At 43.2% G+C, this 12,193-nt stretch overlaps 1 protein-coding gene across 8 annotated transcripts in view; it reads right to left on the bottom strand.

Annotated features, from left to right (window-relative positions):
* Positions 1 to 12,193, bottom strand: part of ANKRD31 (ankyrin repeat domain 31) — a 188,853-nt gene that overhangs the window by 159,286 nt on the left and 17,374 nt on the right. For all 8 annotated transcript variants that reach the window (XM_083151923.1, XM_083151922.1, XM_083151925.1 and 5 more), the window contains exon 2: positions 7,741 to 7,926. In XM_083151923.1, the coding sequence (XP_083008049.1) occupies positions 7,741 to 7,868 (128 nt within the window). In that variant the 5' untranslated portion in view covers positions 7,869 to 7,926. The remainder of the gene's footprint in view (positions 1 to 7,740; positions 7,927 to 12,193) is intronic.

Consider the following 12,193-nt stretch of genomic DNA (forward strand, 5'->3'; position numbering starts at 1 on the left):
ACTATATAAAATCAACTCCATGCGTAGTTGGATAGTAGGGGTATGAAAAAATGGGGTGCATTTAACATGGGAGTCCAGATAATACATAAGTACCCAAAACACTTTATTTTAAAAGTTCACATTCCACTTCACCATAAAAAGATAGCGAATGCTACTCGGTGAATCATGGCGAAAAAAACCTTGAAATGTATTCGCCATCTGGTCATTGAATAGGGTGATTCACCGTTTTAGTCAGAAATTCCCCTTAAAGCACAAAATCACCATAAAAACATGGCGAATCAGCCTCATTGAATACCGCCCATTGTCTCCTGTTGGACAACAAGAAACCATTGGGCTGTATTTGATTTGTGAACAAAGGGGTCATTCAGAGGGACGTTATTTGGCCCATATTATTTCAGTAAAACACAAACTACACAGGTTCCTACCTTGTCTAAACATTAAACTCTTATATTCCAATTATTAAGCTATTCCTACTTTTATATACATTCAGAATATACACTATTGTTAGAATCACATTACATTAATGATGGTATAAAACAATATCTCTATTTCTATGCAAGCCAATTGGCAATATGGTAAGAACACCTAGCCTCAATATGCCATGCAGTGCTAGACACCTTCTATAAGTGAGTTTTGCAGTTATGTGTGAGTTATACAGTGATGTTTAAGTTTTACAGTGATAATAATAATAATAATAATGTTTGAAAATGGTTAATAGCAATAAAGCAGATGTTCATGCAATTTTTGTAGGCAAGGTGTGTGTGTGTGTGTGTGTGTGTGTGTGTGTGTGTGTGTGTGTGTGTGTATAATGTTTGAATGTAAAATTCCCATTTTCTAACTTGAACATTGTAAATACGGTTATTAATAACATGTACTATATTGTGTATGAATTGTGTACTGTATATAAGTCTTGTATATCCCGTGTCCAAGACTTCTCTCGCGCTGCCCCTCTGCACGGGAACAACCTCCCACCACCCATCAGGCTTTCTGATTCCCTTACCTCAAGCACTCCCTCAAAACCCACTTTTTTCGACAAGCCTATCCCTCCTCCTAACCTCTTTTGATCCTCCTATCCTGCCTCCGTTCCCATCCGTTCCTACTTATCCTATTGTTTTTCGTTCGTCCACCCACCTCCTTTTAGTATGTTAACTCTTATGAGTAGGGTCCTCCTTCCTCACGTACTCACCCTACCTCTTTACCTCACCAGTGCTCCTGCCCTGTACTTCCCTTCCTCTATATCATCTTCAGTCTCCACGACAATTTCGACACCTACTTCTGAACTGATGCTGATTTTAGTTCTACCAGCTATACCCCTATTTATGCTGCATTTTATCAACACACCCTGTACGTTACCTTGCAATTTTTGTTTGCTATGTACGGCGCTGCAGACACTTTGTGGCGTCTTATAAATAAACGTACTACTACTATTACTATATGCAAAGATCATTCGTGTGGTAAATTTCTCTGAGATGGCACCATAATATCTATGGAGCTGTAACACCTGAAAAGTTCCACCATGCTCCTCCATTGAGTCTGGATAAACTAATTTAAATCAGTGGCGTAGCTATGTTTTGGGTGCCCCCCCGCCGTTAGGGGGGAGGTTTAACTATAGCACCGCAGCCCCCGGCGCCCCCATATGCACAGCGCCCCCCCCCCCCCCCGTGGTGGCGGGGGCTGCGGTGCTATAATTATGCCAGTGATTTAAATGTATCCGAACCTTTACTGAAGATAAAGCTTGCAGCGGACACCCAGTTGAGATCCCCACTTTGGATATGCCGGAAAGAAATCCATGTTATCTTTATGGAAGAGCGCCACGTGAAGGTGCATGAAATTGATGACGTTATAGGCATCTCGATGGAACGAGTTTATAACAATTTGCATGAACAATAGCAAATTAAAAGGCTGTGTGCACAATGGTTGTATCAACTGCTGATTCTCAAAGGGTGTTTCAACACAGAGGCCCTTATTCAGATCTGATTCCAGTAAAATGGGCAAAACTATGTGCACTGCAGGTGGGGCAGATGTACCATGTGCAGAGCGAGTTAAATTTGGGTGGGGTGTGTTGAAACTGAAATTTAAATTGCATTGTAAGAATAAAACAGCCAGTATTTACCCTGCACAGAAACAAAATAACTCACACAAATCTAACTCTCTCTGCACGTTACATCTGCCCCACCTGCAGTGCACATGGTTTTGCCCATTTTCCAAACAAATTTGTACTGCGATCAGATCTGAATAAAGGCCAGAGTTTGGAGGTGTGTAAAGGCCCATACACACTTGACGATTTTCAGAGATACTAAACCTAAAAAAGGAAGTATAATGGGACAGCTTATTACATATATCACAGTTTTTATTAAACATAATAAAAACAATCTATATGGCATTCCATATTCAAAAATATATATACAAAAGTATATATGTGCACGTAACTAAAAATCAGAATAGCACGATACCACTATATATATATACATATATATATATATATATATATATATGGGATGCGGTCATCTATTAAGGCCCATACACACTTGCCGACTTTAAGCTGAAACTCGCTCAAAACAGCCGTTTTGAGCGAGTTTCAGCTTAAAGTCGGCAAGTGTGTATGGACCACCGATGCCTGACTAGCGATGATGCGCGCTCCCGCATCATCGCTAGCAAAGTGGGCCGTCTGCTGGTTTTACCAGCACGTCTGGCGATGATGGCTCATATTTGAGCCATCATCGCCAGGTGTGAATGGCAGCCGGGCTGAAAGATGAGAGACTTTCAGCCCAGCTGACCGGCCGCTCCTGCCCCCGCCGCCGCCGCCCCCACCCCTTGTCGCCCTCACCGTCGCCTCCTCCCCCCGTCTCCCCACCGGTGTATACTCACCCCGCCGCCGTTCCCACGCCGCCACACTGCCACGCTCCGCTCCTGCGCCCGACAGTCTCCCCGGCCAGGCCACACAGAGTCAGGCCGGAGGAACGCCCCGCCCCCGGCTCCCGGCTCCCGGCTGACATATGCATGCAATCGGACATGGATGAGATTTTAATCCAGTAATATATAGATTGCTGGCACATGCCAGCAATCTATATATTACTGGTACAACTGGCCACCAATGCATAATGTATAAGCCAGTAATATATAGATTGCTGGCACATGCCAGCAATCTATATATTACTGGTACCACTGGGCACCAATGCATAATGTATAAGCCAGTAATATATAGATTGCTGGCACATGCCAGCAATCTATATATTACTGGTACCACTGGGCACCAATGCATAATGTATAAGCCAGTAATATATAGATTTCTGGCACATGCCAGCAATCTATATATTACTGGTACCACTGGCCACCAATGCATAATGTATAAGCCAGTAATATATAGATTGCTGGCACATGCCAGCAATCTATATATTACTGGTACCACTGGCCACCAATGCATAATGTATAAGCCAGTAATATATAGATTGCTGGCACATGCCAGCAATCTATATATTACTGGTACCACTGGGCACCAATGCATAATATATAAGCCAGTAATATATAGATTGCTGGCACATGCCAGCAATCTATATATTACTGGTACCACTGGGCACCAATGTGTATGTATATATATATATATATATATATATATATATATATGCCAGTAATATATACATTGCTGGCACATGCCAGCAATGTATATATTACTGGCACCACTGGCCACCAATGTATAATTTTTATGGCTGCAATGTATACATTGCCAGCGCAGGCTAACAATATATACATTACCCCAGCAATTAACATGTAGGTAAGCGGCACTAATGTGGCATATGTAATAGCCATTACGGTGTGTGATAATGGGCATCATGGTGTGTTGCATAATATTTAATGGGCATCAGTGTGTACCATTATCTGTAATGGGCATTATGGTATGTGACGTAGTGTGCATCACGGTGTATAGCATGCATTATGGCCATTGCAGTGTGTGGCATAACATGTAATGGGCATTACAATGTGTGGCATAATGTGTAAGTGGCATTACGGTGCGCAAAATAGATTTTTTAGCAAAGATAATAAAAAAAAACACTATAAGGCCGATCAAGAGGCGGGCAGTGGGTGGTTAAGGAGTGGGCCACTGTAAGAGAATATTTCAAAACAAAGGTGGTAACCCTTATTATGGCAATAGATTATACATTGTTGGCGCAGGTGAATGGATTTCCCCGGGTGGGGCGGCGTGTACTTGATCGCTGGGCTCTGAATATATGCAGCCCAGCGATCAGTTTTCAATCAGGCACCAAGAACAGAAATGCACTGAAATAAAAGGGCCGTTGCTCCCACCCTTGGATTTCGAACCCCGCCCATTATGTAAATAGCCTTTTTATATGAAAGATTTTCAGCAAAGTCTTTCGCCTCCTGAAAATCTCTAGCTCTTTGGGGAAAATAGCTCAGTGTGTACGCACTACTTTGGTGAAAGATTTATCTTTCAGAGATTTTGGCAAAGTCTTTTGAAATGAAAATCTCTAAGTGTGTATGGGCCTTTAGAATTAACTTAGGTCTACAGTCATTAGGTCGACCCCACTAGGTCGACTGGCAGGAAGGTCGACCTGACTTAAGGTCGACATGGGCCAAGGTCGACATGACTTAAGGTCGAATTTGCATAAAGGTCGACATGAGGAAGGTCGACTGGTCATAAGGTCGACATGGGTTTTTCACTGTTTTTTGAGCCGACATGTGCCGACATGCGGTATTTCATGCCCTACCATCCACTAGGGCGTGGTGGGAGAATAAAATAGTGTGCCGAGCGCAGCAAGGCACCGTGCCCGAAGCATTGCGAGCGAAGTGAGCGTTGCGAGGGTCCGATTCTCATTGCCAACTGTGTCCATGTCGACTGTGTCGACATTCGGATCAAAAAACAGTGAAAAACCCATGTCGACCTTATGACCAGTCGACCTTCCTCATGTCGACCTTTATGCAAATTCGACCTTAAGTCATGTCGACCTTGGCCCATGTCGACCTTAAGTCAGGTCGACCTTCCTGCCAGTCGACCTAGTGGGGTCGACCTAATGACTGTAGACCTAAATGCAGTCTGACGAATGATCCCATTCCATATATATATATATACAGTCCTGGTACAGAGCAGCACTACCTTAACCCGTGGTATATTGGTGCGGTGCCTTCCAAATCCCCTCAGGGTACACATCACTCCAGACGGCGGCACTCAGCAAAATAAAGGAATGTCCAGCAGGTAAGTAATCAACGTTTCAAACTTTACTCAGTTCTTCATCAGGATATCAGGTATCCCTGGACTCAGGACACCAGACCCGGGGACCTAACTACGGGCTCAAGATAGGTAAGTATCTGTATGAAAGGGCTTTGGATGTATTAAAGTTTTATATTTCATGTGTCAGTGTGTGTGTTTATGTGACTATTTTTAATACTGTGGAACTACAAGTGCCAGCGGGTCCTTTAATGCCCCGCATGCTGGGACTTGTGGTTCTCCAAGTCCCAGCATGTGGGGGAGGCTTGCTGGGACTCATAGTTCCACAGTATTAAACAATAGTTTATTCTATTTTTTTACACTTTAATCAGCCCGGTGACCACAGCCCAGGGTCACCGGGGACAGCACCAGGCTTAAGCCTGGCCAGGTAAGTCCTGGAGGGGGGGCCTTTATTGGAGGGTCCCCACTCCCCCAGGGCCCCTGGCCAGGCTGACTGGTTGGTAGAGTTAATGTTTTGGCCGTGGGACCTTATATGATAAGTGTCCACCGGCGGTGACATTACCCTGCTGGCTGGTTGGGCCTGGTTCTTAAAATACGGGGGACCCCTAGTCATCAATTTGTCCCCCGTATTTTGGGAACCAGCCCCCACCCTGGAGCCTGGGGCTGGTTTTAAAAAATCGGGTATCCCCTATTTGCCGGGTTTCCTGATTTTTTATTACCAGCCCCGGCTCTTTAAGCCTGGTGCTCGTTACGGCTGTCTGGGCGACCCCACGCCGTTTTTATATATATATATATATATATATATATATATATATATATATGTATATATATATATATATATGGCCACTAATACGAATCAATACGACATCGGAGGTTTACAAAGCATTCGTATTTGACTGCTTTGTAAATAACCCTTCGGAACCTGAATTTGCAGTCGTATTCATTCGCATTAAGAATACGAACACGATATATTGTATTTGTATTCTTAGTAAATTTCCCCCTATTTGTGAAGTCACTACAAGGGACACCTAAGGACTTTTTCCAGTGGCAGTGACCCAATATTCAGTAATCACACAAGTTGGGCTATCCATAAACCTCTGATGGTGTTTCTCAGATGGAGGTAACTGGAAAATCGGCAGACCAGTCCATGATAAGGACTGTGCTACATTATTATACCATTTGAAAGAGCTATAAAAATATAGGCCAAGATTGTTCTAAAAAAGTGATCTTTCACCAAGATAACACGCCATCGACCATTACAATGCCAATACCAAACTGGGCTTCGAAATTGATACCCCATCCACCCTATGCTCTGTAGTAGTAGGCAACGAAGAACTTACTGTAAAAATCTGGCTCGCTGGAAAATAATCCTCGTTGAATGACAAAGTCATTGCCACCACCAATGAGTACTTTGCCGGCTTTTAGGCAGCCTATTTTTTTGAAGGTATGAAAAAAATTGGAAACTCGCTGGACCAATTCTATCACCCTCAATGGAGAAAATGTTGAGAAATAAAGTTGATTACATTTTTTATTAATTTTTTTTAAAAAGGTGCGTTAAAACCTTCTCTTACCAAACGAGTAAATTGTGCATTTTGCTACCATTGGATAAAACAGTCCAGCCTTTTCTGAGACTGAATCAGCCACACACCAGCATGACTACACAGTGCAATGAAAGTCTGTGGTGGAATCTCCGGGAGTGATGCTAGTATTTCCTCTAGAGTGAAGAAATAGGAGTGTGCTGCAAGGCCATGCCCCACCCCGAAAGCCCATGTTACCTTAAAGAGAGAGAAATGTACTAAGAAAAGAGATGCCAAAGTGACAATAAGAAACAAAGGGCCTGATTCAGACCTGTTCGCTAGGCTGTGTATGTGATCAGCCTAGCAACCATGTAAATGCAGCCCGCCTGCCGAACACATGCCCCCCATCACATTAATATCCGCATTCGATGGTCGTTGACAAAAAATTAAATTTTCCCTGTTCGCAGATAAAAGACTGAATTGACTTTTTATCTTGGCCGGAGATGGACGAATTCGGGCGGGCGTGGACGTCATTTTAGGTCAGCGACCGATCCAAGCAGGTCTGAATCACCTCTAAAGTGATATGCAAGTGACATAGGAAATTAGAGTATGGAAATCAAGGAGTGAATGCCCAGCAGCACAAAATGAACAAAGCAGAAGTCGGCATGGTCCTAATAATACTCACAGTGCGATACCTCAGCCACTACCCGGGCATACATCCTATGCGGGCCATTTGCATACAATGTATCATATACGATCCCAGTCATGGCTATGGGATACGATCTCCGGATGCCATCTGATGCACATGGGACCACACATCGTAATCATAGGTAAATCAAATACGATATGGAACTTTTCACATGTATTAGCCGACCAATAGGTCAAAATTGTGTGAAAAAGGGCCATAATGTACTAGTGTATGAAGGTCTTTACTTTGTTCCACTATCAATTTTATTTAAAGGTAACTAGATGCATTACTATACATGAGTAAGTTAAGAAAAAAGGGGAAAAAGTTTAATAAAAAAAGGCAAAATGAAAAACCTTTTCAGCTGCAACTCATCTATGTCCTCGTCACTGCCAGGAATGGAGTCATCTATGATAGTTTCATCACTGTCACAATCAGAAAACATTTGATCTTTCATGGAACAACATGCATTTCTGTCCTCCATATTTCATTGATTTATCCACTATCGGTACAATCGGTATTGAAAATCTTCCTATAACTTTCTGCAATACAAAATAGTTTATTTCAGTATCAGAGCTTGAATGCAACATTAACATAATAGAAGAAAGACAAATGGGTGTGTAAATGGCACTTTGGTAAATTTTATGGTGAAAAATTATAAATATATACAAGTGTTTTATGCACAATACAAATCTCTTCAAATGGAGTGCAGGATTCTCATATCCTAGAAGAATTCTGGCAGTAATCAGTTGTCCTGATTTATACCCCTTTTACACCAAAAACCCTGGTCGGACCCTGGTCTTTGAATGCTGGAGTATCCAGGGTCTGACCCTGCTTTATACCCCATTTACACAGCACTTTGACCTGGGTCTGCACCATTTACACTGAACCTGGGTCAGCCCTGCCTTAAATAATATATATAAAAATATATATATATTTATATAAATATATATATTATATATATATATATATATATATTATATAAATATATATATACATTATATATATATATATATATATATATATATAATATTTATATAGAGCTGGGAGGAAGAGGCACTCACTCGGATTTTCAAAAAGAAACAGGACAACAGAAGTTGTGACCATATATTTATATATATATTTATAGAAATATATAATATATATATTTATAGAACTATATAATATATATATTTATAAATTATATATATATATATATATATATATATATATATATATATATATATGTCTGTGGGCTAATCGTTTGTATAAATCAGCCGAGAGAGCACACACCAATAATTCAGCAAAGATAAATGGTTTAATACATCACCATTATAGCATACAGCAGGTCGACGTTTCGGACTAGACACAGTCCTTTTTCAAGACAAGCAATGATGCGACACAACAGCTCAGCAACAGTGCAGGAGGCAATGTGATGTGCTGAGCCTGGGGCGCCCCTAATAAAGGTCATTAATTGCATTCATGTTTAACAGCTGAAAACAGCATAATTACATCAAACCACAGAAGCCTATATGGCTCAATTCAAATACCTCTTGCTGCCGATAATCCCCCATTAACGCCAGTGGATATAGCAGGCAACAAAGGGTGTCCTGTCAGGACTGACGGAAGCCGGAAGTGACGTCGGTGCGGTCCACCGATCCGTCACTTCCCCTCAACTCTGGCAATGTATCAGGACGGGTAGTCAGCCCGGAAGTACGCAACCCGGAAGTGACGTCGGTGCGTTCCACCGGTCAGTCACTTCCACGTAGTGCGTTCCACGCGGCTGTCAGCGAGATCTGACTGAGTAGAAAGAGCGGTGTGTAGACCAATATGTTGATATGGTCTACATGTGTGCCATCAAGTTACAATTAGCACAGGCAGACCTCTGTAATAATGTTGACGTGGGGCACTGGAAGTGGGATATAAACATGCTAGAATAAGGGATTATCAGCCAGCAGAAATATATAATGTGTCACTTAAGTTATTACACACATAAAGAAGGGGTTGGAACTCTAAAAGAGTCAGCCCCTTTTTTTTAACCAATATAGAGGCGCAGTCAGGCCACCCCAAAATAGCCATGATAGTACATGATGATCAATTCTTCAAAAATATAAACACACACAATAAGAAATCAGACATACACAAAAACACATAAATGAAATATTTACATATGTACAATGGTGTAGCACCTGTCCAAATTTTTTTTTAGGACAGGTAAAGAGTTGGTCAGTGCCTATCGGAAACTACTACCCACAGCCAGCAATCGGTTATGTGGACAAGAAACAATTTAAAGGATTATGCTCGTTGAGCCCACGCGGGGTCACTGTATTAAGTCGATGTATCCATCGTGCTTCAAGACGACGTAGCAGCAGATTCCTATCACCCCCTCTGGTCGAGTTAGGTACATGATCCACTAGAATACAGCGTAAGGTCGATGTCTGATGTCCCAGGGCCAGATAATGTTTGGCCACTGGCTTATCTGAGTCTCCTGTGGATAACGCAGTCCTAATCGAGTAGCGATGATTCGCCATGCGTTCACGAAAGGACCGTGACGTCATGCCGACGTAGTATAGTGTGCATGGACATATTAACACATATATCACGTGTGTGCTGGTACACGTCAGCCTGTGCTTGATTTTAATACTGTTTCCATTGTGGGGATGCCGAATTGAGGTCCCACTATTCATGGAGTGGCATGTCGTGCATCCTGCACAACGAAAGCAGTCCCCTCTCATGGTCATTGTAGCATGACCAGTCCCTAGCGGCGGGTATAGCGTAGGTCTCATTAAGAGCTGTTGTAAATTTCGTCCACGCCGATAGGAGTTCATAGGTGGTTTAGATTTATGCAGTTTGAGAGCTGGGTCGCTGGCCACCAACAGCCAATGCTTTTTATATATATCCTGTGTCATATATGCTGTGTGATCGTAATTGCCCACGCGCACAAACTGGTTGGACATGTCGGACCTTGGTGTTGTTTTGTCCACTGGAGTGGAATGTCTCTCTTGGGCTTTGCCCAGGCAGCGTTCAATGGTGGAACGTGAATACCCACGGGTGAGGAAACGTTCACTCATCTCCAGGATCTGCGTTTCTGCAGCCGTCGCAGAAGAGTTGGTTCGTAAGACACGAAGAAATTGGGAGATTGGTAGGCTTTCTTTAAGTCGCACAGGGTGCTGACTACTGGCTTCAAGAAGGGTATTTCGATCGGTCTTTTTCCTGAATAGCATGTATCCCAACTTGTTGTTCTCACGGAACACTGTTACATCTAGGAAATCGACCGATTGCTGGCTATGGGTGTATGTAAACCGAATTGGCTCAGACACTGTATAAAGCCAACCAACCATTGACAAAAACATATCTTGTGATCCCGACCAGACTAAGAATACATCGTCAATATAACGCAGGTAACATATGAGCTGGGATTGGAAGCCAGGCAGTATGTATTTTTGCTCATACCAATCCATATAAAGATTGGCATAGCATGGGGCCAGGTTTGACCCCATGGCTGTGCCATTCACCTGGACATAATAGTCTGGCCCATACATAAAGAAGTTGCGTGTTAAGACCAACTCGATCAATGACATCAAAAATTCTATCGGTGGTCTTGTTTGATGATGGCTAATGAATTGCCGTCTAGTAGCCTCCATTCCAGCAACATGCAGTATGACCGTATATAAGGACTGAATGTCCATGGTTACCAGCCAAACCTCAGTCGGAGGTAGTACAATTTCTTTAATTTTTTGTATGAAGTCAGGTGTGTCCCTTAGGTAGCTCTGGGTGCCCTGCACCATTGGTTGGAGGAAACCGTCTATGTACCGTGCCAAGGGCTGTAGTACAGAACCCCTGGCCGAAATAATTGGTCGGCCAGGGGGCCTGTCCAGACCCTTGTGCTCCTTAGGAAGCGTATATAGGATAGGCGTGATAGGAAAGTCAACCTTCAGAAACAAAGCAGTTTTAGAGTCTATCCAGCCCATAGTATGTGCCATGTCCACCACACCATCGACATCCCTCTTAATCGACACAGTCGGATTGAATTCCAGTTTTTTATATGTCGACTGGTCGGACAATTGACGTCTAATCTCTAGATCGTAATCAGTCCAATCCTGCAGTACCACCACCCCGCCCTTGTCGGCGGGGCGGATGACAACTGCAGGATTGTTCCGAAGGCCCTCCAAGGCCAAGCGCTGTGGATGGGACAAATTATAGTATCTGGGTTTGATACTGGCTTGTGTGGACATTTCGGATTCAGGCCCTTATTCTGATTGACGCGGACTTTACCGCATACTTTCGGATCGCGTCTTTACGGCGTCTGCGCATGCGTGGAGAACGCAACGCGCATGTGCCACGCCTTGACTCGGTACCAGTTCGGCCAGATCCCGTCCAGAACTGTTCACCGCTATCATTCGGGAAATAGGGGCGTATTATGGGCGTCATGCGGAATGACACATGGGCGTAGTTTCAAAGTGGGCAAAACGGGGCGGAAACATGGGCGGACACGGGGGAGTACACTTATGTTGGGGGGCGTACATTCGGAAACCACTCCGAATGCACGCGATCAAAAAGGGCAGAAATGTGCGGTGTCCACAAGTGTACTATTGCTTTGCGGACACCACTCGTTCATGCGGTAGGCGAACGTACGCCTAATGACTACAACCATTAACACCTGAACCCAATAGAATCGACTCCTTTACTCATTACTCACTAATAGGACGCTTGTCAGTGCTTTAATAGAAACCATTGCACTTCAATTGCTGTAAGGGTTAATGTGTGCAATGCATGTGTTAGGCATGCTTGTAAGGATATATTGGCATCTAATTGATTCCAATTCCAAAT

The sequence above is a fragment of the Crinia signifera genome, chromosome 1, assembly GCF_055691185.1.
Source record: "Crinia signifera chromosome 1, ASM5569118v1, whole genome shotgun sequence".
Lineage (NCBI taxonomy): Eukaryota > Metazoa > Chordata > Amphibia > Anura > Myobatrachidae > Crinia > Crinia signifera.